General features: G+C 36.4%; 1 protein-coding gene across 2 annotated transcripts in view; it reads right to left on the bottom strand.

Moving 5' to 3' along the window:
• The window catches only part of sh3bp2 (SH3-domain binding protein 2), a 30,605-nt gene extending 22,415 nt beyond the window's left edge, over nt 1-8,190 (bottom strand). The window contains exon 1 of one of the 2 annotated variants that reach the window (XM_022681226.2): nt 8,103-8,190. Coding sequence is in view for 1 of the 2 variants with exons in the window: in XM_007255044.4 (XP_007255106.3) it covers nt 1,866-1,948 (83 nt within the window). In the remaining variant the exon portion in view is untranslated. Of the gene's footprint in view, nt 1-1,865; nt 2,084-8,102 lie in introns of those variants that run through there. The other variant, XM_007255044.4, reaches the window with a different exon arrangement.
• Nucleotides 8,191-15,487: the final 7,297 nt, after the last annotated feature.

A 15,487-nucleotide genomic window follows, 5' to 3' on the forward strand; every position in this document is an offset into this window, starting at 1 on the left:
ATTGAGCCTTTTCCATTTGCAAACACTTGAGGTAAATGCAAAAACTTGGTAGATGGAAAACTTTAGAGATTCATCAGCAAATCTGACCTGCAAGGAAAAGCTTTCTAATAAAATGTTCGTTGAGCCCGAGAAGTTTGTTTTCCTTTGGAACAAACATTTATTTCCATGCCCTAATTCTGAATGGAGACAAGAGTTATGTTTTACAGCAAGCAGACAAGAGGCTGTGCATATGAAGTCATTCTGCTTTGGCGGTCTTCATGGATTTCCCCCGCATCATTTCCTGTCGCCAAATATGGCTACATCACTCATTACAGGAAACTTCTGTTATAATTACAGACAAGTGCATGAGAAAGACGTATAAAAAATGCTCGAAAAGATAGATTGTGACAGCGTACAAGGCTGAAACGTGAGAAAATGAGAAAAGAGCTATTTAAAACTTGCTTTAAGTGGGTTCTATTTTTCGCACCCAGACTGTAGAAATTTGTGGGATGATGTTTTCGGGGGTTGTGGGAGGCTCACCCACTGCTTTGCACCCACACAAACACACTTTCATATCTGCATAGAGGTGAGAGGCAGTGCAATTCTTTATTTGTTCTGAGTAAACTTTTGGCATGACCACATAACCCAACAGACTGAGTCAACTGACCTTTTACCATGTGACATGTGGAGTTAGGAGGCAAGACATGAAGGTTTTGGCATTGAATCTAACATCTAACATCTAGTCTAGACAGTATGTAACGTGGAGTTAGGAGGCAAGACATGAAGGTTTTGGCATTGCATCTAACATCTAACATCTAGTCTAGACAGTATGTAACGATGAGTAACGGAAGCAATTCTCACATTGACATCTTGGTCTACACCTCACAGAAAGTACAAGATACAGTTTAGTATAGAATAGTATAGTATAGTATGATATAGTATAGGGTACAATAGATGGTGGATACTAGGAAGCGTAGAGGATATAGGGTGGTATAAGGAGTGCATTGTAGTATAGGGACATCAGGGAATATAGTTTAATAGGGGGTAATATAGGGAGTGTAGGAATACAGGGTAGTATGGGGTTGTATAGGAAATGTATAGAGATGTACAGAATAGTATACAAAGCATAGGGTGGTATATAGAGTCTACACTGTCATATAAACTAAAATCCTGTTAAAAGTTCTGCAAAGCATCTTATAGAGTTCCTCCACAGTTTCAAACTAAAGACTAAGACCAATTAAACTAAGTTTCTCAGCTTATATTTTAACAGTGATTAAAAAAAACATCATTCCTTATCACAATATGGCTGTAGTGACCTTTTGCCTTCTTGAGACGTAGACTCAAACACTTTTAGCATGCAATTGATTTAAGGAACCTTTAAGAAAGCTTAAGATGCGACAAGGTACATTTTCACGTAAAAACCTTTTTAAAAAGTTTTAAATAAATGGACCCCTATAAATTATTTCGGCAACTAATTCTTTAAATTGTGTCGGAGGTCAAGCCACTAGTCTACACCATACATAACAATGCATAAGGGAAGCGATAATCACATTTACGTTTCTACAAACCACAGAAATCTGTGAAATGGGCGACAGTTAGGGGGGCAGATTGCACTGCACTGTTAGGCTTACGAGTATTCGGTTTCACTTCTGTTCGCTAAACACAGGCAACAGAACTACCAACAGCTGTCATCCAAAAATACCTGTACTGATCAGATACCATTTTACCAATTAACCAGCTTTTTTTTTTTTACTCACATACAGTATTAAAACATATGATGTTAAACGAGCGATGTCTTGTCATAAATGTGGATTGAACATTGGTGGAGAATGCGGGCTAGGATTAAGGCGAACGAAGCAAATAAAGAAGCGAGTCGAATAACTTACATGAAATTCCAGTCTGTCAGGCACATTTTCATAGATTGATGAGGATGTACAGTAGGCCTCTTCTTCCTCACTGACACAGCCATGGGTTCGAACCGGTCACCATGTTATCTGTCCGAAGCCGAACGCATAATCACGAGCGAGAAAGCTGAGGGCAGGCTTCGCCGACTGACGCGATTTAGGATCTACAGTGAGGCAGCCTACGATCTGGGGTTTGCATTCAGTGACAAGCCACTTCCTCTATACAGCCACAACGTGAACACGGACCGTCTGTGTCAGAATGCAACTTCCCGTTGGCTGCTGGCTTGGCCGAGCTGATTGGCTGGCCTGTACACTCATAGGACTTAAGCTTATGGTAAGCTGTGTGAGGAGAGGGACTTTCCTGACAGGACAGCGCCATCAAAGCAGGTCCATCTTTACTTCAGGTTGAAGTAGGTCAAGAAGATTATGTCCATGTATCATATGCACTAGTGGATTCAGTTGGGGGGCAGGGTGCCCTACTGACGATTGGCCACTAGGTAGGGCTCCAATCAATGATAATTTTGATATATTTGACTAATCTATTTTTTTTTTATTAGTCTATTAGTTGGCCATTATTTCTTCACATCAAAATACATTTAAATGCCCTTTTAATACCCAAAATATGTTTTAATGTGAAACATACTGATATTTAGAGAATAATATGTACTTTTTTGTGTTTGGGAACTTTTGAAGACACAGACCAAGCTAAGTGTAAACTGTGTGAGTTTGCCCATTACCCCTCTCCCATTGCACTTCCATCCTTTGCACTTTTTGTATTTGTTTAATGCTTTTACAAATTAACGATTAGTCCACACTAAAAATTTTTTATAATTGACATTGTTGAGTATATCAACTAATTATCGCAGCCCTACTGCTAGAGTGCTCCTTTTTGCAATAAATTATGAGGATGTTCCATCTAGATCAGGACATTTTGATAATCTGTCTTAGTGAGTGGCCACCAGTTGGTGCCCTTCTGCTTTTCTAGTAGAATTCTTATTATTTTTAAATCCCTGCAGTTCAAACAGTCTTAGCGCCCTATTTTAGGGATCTATGGTGCACCGGTTAATTGTATATGGTGCAGCTGGATTTAGGGCGTTTTAACAGTGTGGCACTTTTCCAGGTCTTAGCAGAGGATACTGACCTGTGCGTTAACGCTGTGAATGTTATTTTATTCTTTATTCAGTTTATTTGTTGATGGAAACACTGGACTTGTGCGCTGCAGACAGTCTGTGTGTGTAACAAGTGGGGGTGTGCACGCGCCAAAGAAGGGGGTGATGTGCGTGCAGTGCGAACGGTGCTCCTGCATGGCTAAGATAGGACTGTTGTCAGGGTTTTAATCAAACAGTGGCGCTTCCACCTGTTTTCCACCTGAACACATTTTATTTCCAGAACGCCACGCCCATCAGTGTAAATATATTCCTAACCTCTGATGCTAATTGAACAGTGCATAAATATAGACTGATGACAGGGACCCGATTGTGCAGGTTGTACAATAGAGCCCTAAGACTGCAACTAACTTTATGGACAAAAGCATTGTGATATCTGTTCTTTCTTAGTTTCTTTTTCAAAAATCAAGTTTTAAAAAAGAGTTGAAGTGAAAAAAACATTCTACAAGATTTTGTAATGATCATTGCTGTGAGGGTTTGTTTCATTCAGCAACAAGAGTAAAAGTGGGGTCAGAATGTTCCATGATGATCATCTCCCAATCCCACCTCGATCCTAACTCCCAAAAACTCCATCCATTCCATAAGTGTTTAATAGATCACCAACCATCAACCCCCCAATAATAATATATATGTATATTATATGTCAAATTTATACAAACATTTACATTCAGTAGCTGACTTTTAGCTGTTTTAGTTGTTTTTCTTCAAGTGCAAGACTAGTCCATTTAAAAAGAGGATTGAGGCCCCCTAATGGAATGAATGCCTTTAAAACTGATCTAAAACTAATGTGATGCCTGAGACACTGTTTTACGGTTATACTTTGACAAACCAGAAGTCATGGGAAAGCAATATGCACTGTAATTTGGCCATGAAGTGTTACCTAAGATGACGGCCTGAAAAAACAAAGACCTGTACACGTTGTGAGGTGTTATTTTATGAGTAAGACTGAACACTGACAGTGTGACAGTCATGGGACTATTTCCTTTTGCGTGATATGTTTCATTGTGAAGCCAGTGTACAGAATCTAGCATCATTCTACTGTACTAAAACGTACTGTATAATTTGTGTATTATTACCTCCAGTGCCAAACTGAAGAAAGCTAACCTGTCTTGGCCAATCAACCAAGTGCCCAAATATGGTTAATTTCCTTCCGGTCCAGGAGGGTATTCCCATACAGGTATACCACAGCAGACGGAACTGCTCACTTCCCATTTCCATCAAAGCCAGTTAAGCACAGCTGATCAGGCAGAACAGCTGAATGTGAATGAACTGTAGTGTGATAAAGATGGACAATAAAGTCAGTGTGAACTTTACACACTAATAATTAGCGATGCACCAAACTGAACGTTTATGGCCTTAACCAAAACCGAAACACTCCCAGCTAATAGAGAATATTATAAGAATGTTTAGCAACGTTTTGAAAAGGTTCCAGGAGGAAGGTTAGCCTGTAACGTTGCAGCAATAATGTTCCAAACGTGACATTATAATGGTTTGCATCACAGCGAAATAATGCTACCTGGTTAACAAATACTGACATTATGGAAGAGTCAAAAGTAACAGTCCCACAAGTAAAATTTAAAACATTAACAAGCTAGTTACATTGCAGCAACGTTTAAAAACTTTACGTAAGAATTTTTTAAGAATATCAGGAAAGCTTTACATATTGAACGTTCCAAGAACGTTAACTGTATCATATGGAAAATGTTCCACTAAACAAAAAATGTATGCTGGGATTAAACATTTGGCAGAAGGACGAATACCAAAAATCCAACACTTTTTTTCACCATACAATAAATTGAATAGACTAAATGTGTGTTGGTCTTGCTTTTCGAAGAAAAAGCAATAAAAAAATACTTTTTATAAATATTTATTAAACACACAACATATTTAACATACCAGCAGACTTACCAACAAAACACAACAGTATTCTATCTATCTATCTATCTATCTATCTATCTATCTATCTATCTATCTATCTATCTATCTATCTATCTATCTATCTATCTATCTATCTATCTATATTTCGTTTTGCATTATTAACCCACTTCTACAAAAATATGACCACTGCTCCCTCAAACTGTCATGAAATGGCATTAAAATCACAGTTACAAACTTTTAATTTGTGCCTTTAATTTGAAACAAGGGATGAAGACACAGCAGCCAGCCACAGATTGGACTGAAGCAGTTTAACCCTAGAACACTAACGTTAAAATAAGTAACACCTTCAGTAACGTTGGGTGTACAATGTATGACAAGTTTTGGAACCCTTCTTTATTTTTATAACATACAGCATTATATAAAAAATGTACCCTGGATGATCCTGTAAAAGAAATATTGGAATATCAGGTAATCCTTAACAGGTAATGTCCTAACAAAAAAAATAATGCTGCTGGAAACGTGGACTTTGGTCCACCCATTCCTGAAACATGTGAGCGCCTGATTTAAACACACAAACAGAAACATCAGGTAAAATACACCCATAAAATATCGTACTCTATATCACTAACGTTGGATGAAAATCACCGAACGCATGCCTCTTAAAAAAAACATAGAAGCAGACAAACCAAGTCTCCCTGAAGCTGCGGGAGTCTCCCGCATTTCGGTAGTGGCCCCCTGATGCCCGCGAGTCACATATAATCTCCCGGAATTCAGAACGAGTGTGGGAAGGAGAGAGAGAAAACAGAGAGGGTTCCGATTGGCCTGTTCTCTGCAAAGAGTCTGTGAGACAGCCAATCAGTTTTTAGTGTGGGCGGGCAGTGTTTTCCCCCCTCCCGGACGGGATTTGTTCAGTGAGTGAGAGAAAGCAGATCATGGCGGAGGCAATATTAATAATTATTGTAATATTATATGAAATGTTTTTGATGTTGTGCAATTTTTTGTGATATTGTAACTGTCAATTTTTGTCAAATAAAGGCTTTTTTTCCAAAAAAGGAAAGCAGAGGAAAAAAAAGAAAAAAGATAAAACTAATTTCACCTCTGAATACTCTAAATTTAATTAAAAAAAAGGTCAAATTAATTAATACAAAAGTATAATTTCGTTATCCTTTGATGTGTGTGCAAGTTTTTTTTTTTAACCTCCCTGAAATCAACTTTTGCAACTTGGGTCTGTCTGTAGAAGGGAGAAGGGAATCAACCATAACATTAATGATATCAATGAGCCCTGAAGCTACACAAAGAAAATCACATTAAAAAAAATGGTGTGCGTGAAAATTACCAGGCGATAGCGTTCTAGGGTTAAAACTGGGTTAAAACATTAGCTGGCCTTAACTTGGATGAAGCACTCAGATGCATTTACTAACAGATGGGTTAAAACTGTGACTCTAAAGGCCTCTGCATATGCTGCACGAAGCCAAACCTGAATTTAGGAGCTGGCATACTTTCTGCGGCTTTGTCTGCTTGTCGCCTCCACTCTCGGCCAATCAGAGGCCTTGTTGTGTAGTGTCTTCGGCCGTGGAGTTTGCCCAGATTCCAAGTGCACGACATCCGCGATTCTTAGTTTAGTTTTCTCCACACTTACGTCATATTGCTCATCAAAGCCAAGCAAATATAATCTCCACAAAAAAACTAAGCAAAGGCCTTGACAGACACAGCAGCCGGCTTTGCTGAGTCACTGTGTAAACTCAGTCTTCACCCGGCACTGTGGCTGTAGAGAGCCTTCCTGTCTGTTAATAACTTACTAATAGCTGTTAAAAGCTAACTGTAATGTGTTTTTCTGTCTCTGAATCGCGTACAGTGCTGTTGCTGCTGAAAGAAAAGACCGAAGAGGACACACCGCAATAAATTTAGTAAAATTAATTTTGTAAATTGTCATGCCAGACACAAGGTAGACACTCGCAGATACTTTGGTTAAGCTTACAAGAGTTACCAGGGACAGGCAAGGTCAATATCAATAGGGCAGTGAGGATAAACAACATACCAGGGAGAATAGTGAAAAGGAAGTATACTTACGATCATTAAAAGTATGGTCAAATTAGGTAAGGAATTTTATGTCATGTTTAAATATAGCTCAATTACAACTGAAATATAGTTAAGTTGCCATAAGTTGTTCCAAAATAGTACATTTAGTATGTATTTAAGTACATATTTTAATTAGAAAAAGTATGTACTTTTCCATGTTAAGTACACTTTAAAAAATATATATATACTTAATACCCTTTTCTTTTACAAGGCAAGCCAGGGTTCATACACAAGAAATCCAATACAGCAAAAGGGAAAGACAAAAGAGGAGTCAAAAATATGGGACTCAGAAATTCTCAGAAATGGGTCGGCAACAAAACAAGCAATAAACTGGGCAAGGCAATGAGACAGAAGTCAGAAATACAAAAAACAAATAGGGTCAGTAACAAAAAGGCAGCAATACAAAGGAGGTCAGGTGGGAACAATTAGAAACTTGGAGAGCGGGAACGCACGTGTGTAGCAAGTTCAGACAAATTTAGATTCAATTCTCAGCAAACAGAAGAGCAAACAGACGGGTTTATATACACAGGAGGTCAGGTGGGAACAATTAGAAACTCAGAGAGCGGGAACATCGCTGTGTATCAAGTTTAGAGTCCGGAGCAGGTAGACAAACAAAAATACTGTAGCTTTGTTTTAATAAATCTGTCTTTTGGCTAGTTAGGCCAAACACCAAATATTCTCTTTTTTTTTGTCTTTTTCATCCGAATATCCGATAATAACCCGACGCACTAAAGGTAAATCAGTGTGTAAATGACACATAAATTGCACAATAACGGGCCTTTTGTAGAGTTGAGTTCTGAGAACGCAACTTAATGGTGAAGCAGCATTTCTAAGGTCATGATTCTCACCAACCACGTCCACATTTCAGTTACGCAGGAGGTACAGTAAATTCTGTTCCACATCCAGTACAACGAAAAATACCAGCCCTGCAAACACTTTCTCTTTCAGTCTTTACAGTTGGCACAAGTACAAAGAAACAACAGTAGCCTGTTCATTCCTCCCACACCAAAACAAGCCTCAGGAAAACTAGGCCGCAAGCGTGGCTGCAAAATTTAAGAGAAAAAAAAAAAAAAAGCCAAAAATAACAGAGGCTTACCCATTGAGACCATCTGATGGAGGCAGAGCACGCACTCATAAACGCAGCAGTGTTTTACAGTGTCAGTCCACTTCCTCTCTACTTCACTTGAATGTGCTGTTTATAAGATCCTCCCATCTACACTGCTGCCTCTGCTCTCGTTAAAACAACAAAAAAAATGGTCAAAGGTCATCCTCTATACTAGTGACTGCACTAGTTACTGAAAACCCCAACACCACGGCAAAGGTGATGCACAGGAAACAAAGCAATCGAGTCCCAATTTTAGCTCAAGTTTCATTTGTGTTTAACCGAAACCTGCACCTTTTACACCACTTTGTTTTTCTACAGTAGGCCTATAATAACAGACTGTAGTCCTGTATTATCCTCCTTTCACCAAAGGTGTCAAAAGTATTCACATTCACATTTTCTATAAAAGATAGATATATAGATACTAGAGTTCATAATACTTCTGTAGAAGCTGAAGTGTCAAATTAAGCTTTTTACTCTTGAAGTAAAAGTGAAAAAAGTACTGGTTTCAAAACTACTTAAAAGTATAAAAGTAAAAGTAAGTAATGTAAGGTGAAAAAATGAAGCCATTAAGGACAAAAGCTTAGGCCAAGCCACAGGGTCCTATAGTGAACAACCCCCTCCCCGAAACACATTTTTCTAAAAGCTAACATAATGACTATAATGTTATATTATTAAAATGTTAATGTTGATAATATCATTTGGGATGCACTATAGGCTCCCTAGTGTTTTAGCTGCATATATGCCCATTGAATCAGTTTCTCTGATTTTGATATTTATAGGTTTATGTTTGAGTAAAATTAACATTGTTGTTTTATTATATAAACTACAGACAACATTTTTCCCAAATTCCAAAAAAAGAATATTGCCATTTAGAGCGTTTGTTTGCAGAAAATGAGAAATGGCTGAAATAACAAAAAAGATGCAGTTTTCAGACCTCAAATAATGCAAAGAAAACAAGTTCATATTTATAAAGTTTTAATAGTTCAGAAATCAATATTTGGTGGAATAACCCTGGTTTTTAATCACAGTTTTCATGCATCTTGGCATGTTCTCCTCCACCAGTCTTGCACACTGCTTTTGGATAACTTTATGCCTGCACTCCTGGTGCAAAAATTCAAGCAGTTCAGCTTGGTTTGATGACTTGTGATCATCCATCTTCCTTTTGATTATACTCCAGAGGTTTTCAATTTGGTAAAATCAAAGGCCCGAAGACGTTATGAGTCAACATTTGTGGTTAGTCGTTAAAAAAGAGGCAAGCCAAAAAACAAACAAACGTAAAGACCAAGCAGCGAAAACAGATTTTCCTCCTCCTCCTCTTCTTCTAGAATATGTTTATACAATTTCAATATTTCACACGCTGCCATACCAGAGCTTGTCTAGCCAGAGCACAATGCGGGCAATGCAAAAGCCTGCTCCACTTCGTGCAATGCTCACGAACTTCGTTTCACTGGAAGTATGCAGAGGCCTTAAAAACAACATAGCAATCGCATAGCAAAACCTTATTTCGTTCTCAATCTACAAAAATAGTTTTGGTTTTAAACAGTAGAAAAAAATCAGCTGCCATTATTTGCACTAATTGCAACACATTTCTGCAGGAACCGCACTCTCTTGTTATGTTTACACCCCATTAAAATGTACATAAAGCTGCAATGTGGTAAAACATGATGGTAAATTAGGAAGTATATGGTGTTACTGATAAATCTAATCAGTTTTCTGAGAAAACAGCACACTACGCTCTTACTCAGGCTGGCGACAACTCTGCTGTGCCACCCAAAGTCTATGTGTTGTGGGTGTGTTGTGGGAGTGTTGCATACACTGTTGAGTGTGGGCATACATCAGAGTGGCCAGTTAGCTTGTTGGCTAATCTAGCTAGCTACCAATTAAGCTGTCCTTTACTTTCTTCCACACTACATTTTTCTAATTTCCTAACGAACTTACTCCAAAAGGGCATGGACAGAAGGTCCATGAGGTCATGAAAGTTACACTTGCCTTAGTTAAGCTCAGTTTTAATGATTCAATAATTCAATAATAAGAAAGAGACTGGGCAAAAATGGTATCCATGGGAGAGTTTCAAGTCGAAAGGCCCTGCTGACTGAAAAGAACTTTGCTTTGCTGCTTTAACCCTTGTGTGTTGTTCAGGTCTGTGGGACCCGTTTTCATTTTTCATCAAATGATACAAAAAAAAAAAAAATTCTAACTCAAACTCATTGGCTCAATTTTTTGTTAAAAACATATATCAAAACACATTTTCAATAAACACACACTGAACACCCCCCCCAAACACACACATTTATATTACATACAGTATGTTTGGCCAAGGGCTAATAAACATTGCTTCATTTGTAAATTTGAAACTAAACAAATGTTCTACTCATATCTTGAGTTTAATTTTCTTTTACATTTTATTAAAAAACTAATAAAAAAAGAGTAGCACTTTTTAAAAGGAATGTAACATAAGAAAGGTAAAGGGCAAATATTAACCATGTAAGCTGTTTATATTGCTCGCAATTTAGGTGAAGCAAGCATGTGTAAAGCATTTTAATGTAAAATTGCTTAATTTTGCTGAATTAAATACAACGAGTAACAAAAAATATGAACACCACACAAGGGTTAAGACCTGGACAACTTGCTGTAATAGATGGAGCCATGAATTCTGCTCTCTACCAGAAAATCCTGAAGGAGAATGTCCGGCCATCAGTTCATGACCTTTAGCTCAGGTGTACTTGGGTTCTGCAGCAGGACAATGAACCGAACAGATCATAACAGATATAAATCTTTTAATTTTTTTAAATATTTACCAGAATTTCGGCAAGATTAGCATTACATATAAAACTAAAATCTATAAATCTTTTGATCAACACCATTTTAAAGAATTCAAAGTGGCGTCATTTCTCTAAAATTAACTTTTTCACATCAAAACACTCTCAATAACTTACATCTCAAACCATAAATTATTCAAAGAAAAATCCCCTTTCACCCGCATGCAGAACGCTGGAAACGTCCCAGAAGATCAAAAATAGCCTGATCTGCATATCAGCAAAAAGTTCATTACAGCCAACTCTCCTCAAAGACGGGTTTGATCAGAAGATCATGACAAAATATAATAAATATCCATTATTTACGCCATGCTGCTACTACTACTACTGTATTACTATACTACAATTATACTACTATCCTACTGTTATACTACTTTAATACTGCTGTACTACTATACTACTACTACATTACAGCTATACTACTACTATATTACTGTACTACTATGCTACTACTACTATACTACAATTATACTACTATCCTACTGTTATACTACTTTAATACTGCTGTACTACTATACTACTACTACATTACAGCTATACTACTACTATATTACTGTACTACTATGCTACTACTACTATACTACAATTATACTACTATACTACTGCACTACTGTTACTACTATACTACTACTACATTACAGCTATACTACTACTATATTACTGTACTACTATGCTACTACTACTATACTACAATTATACTACTATACTACTGCACTACTGTTATACTACTTTAATACTGATGTACTACTACTCCACTACTACTACTGTATTACTATACTACAATTATACTATTATACTACTGCACTACTGTTATACTACTTTAATACTGATGTACTACTACTCCACTACTACTACTACTGTATTACTATACTACAATTATACTATTATACTACTGTACTACTGTTATACTACTTTAATACTGCTGTACTACTATACTACTACTACATTACAGCTATACTACTACTATATTACTGTACTACTGTTATACTACTTTAATACTGCTGTACTACTATACTACTACTACATTACAGCTATACTACTACTATATTACTGTACTACTATGCTACTACTACTATACTAATACAATACTATTGCATTACTACACTGCTACTATACTACTGTGCTATTACACAACTACTGCCACTACTATAGTACTACTACACTACTATAACAATCTACTAATGTACTACTATACTACTATTACTACTGTACCGGTATACTACTGCTACTACTGTACTACTATCATACTACTGCACTAGCATACTAATACTTTACAACTGTACTACTATACTACTACTACTTTACTATTACATTACTATTGTAATACTAGACTGTTACTATACTACTGTGCTATTACACAACTACTGCTACTACTACACTACTATAACAATCTACTAATGTACTACTATACTACTATTACTACTGTACTGCTATACTACTGCTACTACTGTACTACTATCATACTACTGCACTAGCATACTAATACTATATAACTGTATTACTAAACTACTAAACTACTGTACTACTACTATACTAATACAATACTATTGCATTACTATACTACTACTACTACACTATTGTACTATTACCCGACTACTGCTACTACTATACTACTATTACACTACCATACCAATCTACTACTATACTACTATTACTGTTCTGCTATTCTATTACTACTGCACTACTATCATACTACTGCACTAGTATACTAATACTATACAACTGTACTACTATACTACTACTATACTACTACACCAATCTACTAATGTACTACTATTACTGTGATGATATTTTACCACTACTGTAATAATATCATACTACTGCACTAGTATACCAATACTATACAACTGTGCTACTATACTACTACACCAACCTACTAATGTACTGCTATACTCCTATTACTGTGATGCTATTCTACTACTACTGTATTACTATCATACTACTGCACTAGTATACCAATACTATACAACTGTACTACTATACTACTACACCAATCTACCAATGTACTACTATTACTGTAATGCTATTCTACTACTACTGTACTACTGCACTAGTATACTAATACTATATAACTGTACTACTATACTACTACTATACTACTACACCAATCTACTAATGTACTACTATACTACTATTACCGTTCTGCTATTCTACTACTACTGTACTACTATCATACTACTGCACTAGTATACTAATACTATACAACTGTACTACTATACTACTACTATACTACTACACCAATCTACTAATGTACTACTATACTACTATTACCGTTCTGCTAATCTACTACTACTGTACTACTATCATACTACTGCACTAGTATACTAATACTATACAACTGTACTACTATACTACTACTGTACTACTACGCTACTATACTACGCTACTGCTACTATACTCCTAAGCCCTTAAGCACAGATCACACTTCAGAATAAAGGTGTAGACTGATGTTAAACACTGATGAGAGGAAGTGTGAGAGAGGCTGTGGTTGCGTGACGTCCGCGGAGCTGCATGTAAATAAGAGGAGTGAGTCTGAGAAACGCTGACTGGCAGCGTGGTCTTCACACGCAGCCAGGCCTCACTCTCTCTCTCGCCCACTGTGGAACCTTCTACAGCTCAGATACGCCAGCCGGGCAGAGAAAGACAACCAAAAGAGAGATGAAAGATAAGACAGGAATTGAAACCGAAGTGTAGGAAACTTTACAGAGCAGAACAACAACAGCAAACAATGGCTTTCTTTCCGTTTCAGAATAAACGCTCTCCCTGTATCAGACCTGCAGTCTCTTCAGCAGTGCGTCTGCAGCGGTTCCTGCTTTACTGTGAAAATGCAGAAGTGTGAAACGTCATTAAAATAACACGAAGGCCTTATGTCCCGCCTTACCAAGGCCGTTCTGTGTAGATCAGCTCTCTCTAGAATACGGAAGGCCTCGTTTTCCAAAACTAAGGGCCAAAAATAAAAAGAAACAGAACGACAGTAAATCAGTAAGAGTGAATCAGCAGTCGTGACCTCATTTTCCTTTCGCAAGAATACAAATGTGTGCTAAAGACGCAAAATATCACGATCAGAATAACTGCCTTAAACATTTCAGACATGATTTACATTCCAGTGATGAAAAAAACAAAAATATATATCTATATAAGGATGTTTTCTGTCTGTCGTGCACTAAAAACCAAGATTCAGTAAATAAATAAATAAATAAAAGAATTGATGAATTAATAAACATTCGAGATAATGTTTTTATTTCACAAATCATAAAACCTAAACAGTAAAGAAACCTTGTAACATTATATCCACTCATTAGGGCTCCACCATAATTAGGTTGCCCCCAAAACTAAGAGGACTATGATGACCAGCAGCCAACTGGGGTGGGAATCACAGGGAATTTCGCAATATAATATTATCTTCTATAAGGCTAGTTGTGCTCTCTCTCTGACTCCCGCTGCTGATGGTAAGCAGTGTGATCTGGGATTCAACCCGGCATTCCTCTGAGTATAGTTGCAGTTCCTTGGTGACAAATCCGAGGTTTTATTTAATGATGTAAACATCAATAGTGTTACTACTGTCGAATTCAGAAGGTAAAAAAAAGGAAAAAAATATTTATTAATGCTGAATTATGAATTAAGTCCCATAATTTACTGTCAATAATCACTACCATACTCCCCGAACACACATCTGCGTGCATGCAAACACCCAGCTCAATAATCTATACTAGCAGTGTGGCATATCGTGTTATACACAATATTTAGTATTGTCACTGTAATATTGTGATTTAAAAAATCCATATACTTATTTTAATAGCAGTATTCTGTATTGAAAGTCTATATTATATTTAATTTTTTTATTTACTGAGAAGTTTCAAGAGTTTAAATTTTTGTATAATTGTTCATGTTTGCAGTTTGCAGCACTAAATATTCTGCTCTTTGGAATTTTTTTTTTTATTACATTATTTATTGGGTCTTATTGGTCTTGGTAAGTTGTAAAATAGATTTACAAAACAGAGTTTACAGATGTTTTGCTTTTGTGTTGAATGTTTGAAACTGTTGCTAGTTTAAACAGTATTTTTAGTGCCTTTTTCTTGTATTGCAATATATATTTATTGCAAAAAATACACTGAAACACTGTAATATGTTTTTAGGGCCATAATCACCCACCCCTAGTCTATACCAAACAATGCCTATTTTAATGTGATGCCATACTGTGCATGTGATCAGTTTTAAAGTTTGTGGGTTTGTTATTGCTTTTTTCTTTTAAAAGCAAGACAAAAATATTATTAAATTAAGAAAAATGTAGAGAAATGTTTTAGTTTTGGCCAATAATGTTATTTCAGTTCATATTTTAAAAAATCTATTTTTTGTAATTTTGGAGCATTTTAATACTCTGTTTATTATAAAATGTATTGTACAAAAATATAACATACAACTGCCACATTATTCACATAATATCAAAAAGTAAAAAAAAAAGAGAAAAAAATAAAGGCCACAACAGAGATACACAATTTTAGCCCGACATTACATGGACTAGCCACTTTATAATAAAACACCTACCTTATAGTTTCCCCT

The sequence above is a fragment of the Astyanax mexicanus genome, chromosome 20 (genome assembly GCF_023375975.1).
Source record: "Astyanax mexicanus isolate ESR-SI-001 chromosome 20, AstMex3_surface, whole genome shotgun sequence".
NCBI classification, from domain to species: Eukaryota; Metazoa; Chordata; class Actinopteri; order Characiformes; family Acestrorhamphidae; genus Astyanax; species Astyanax mexicanus.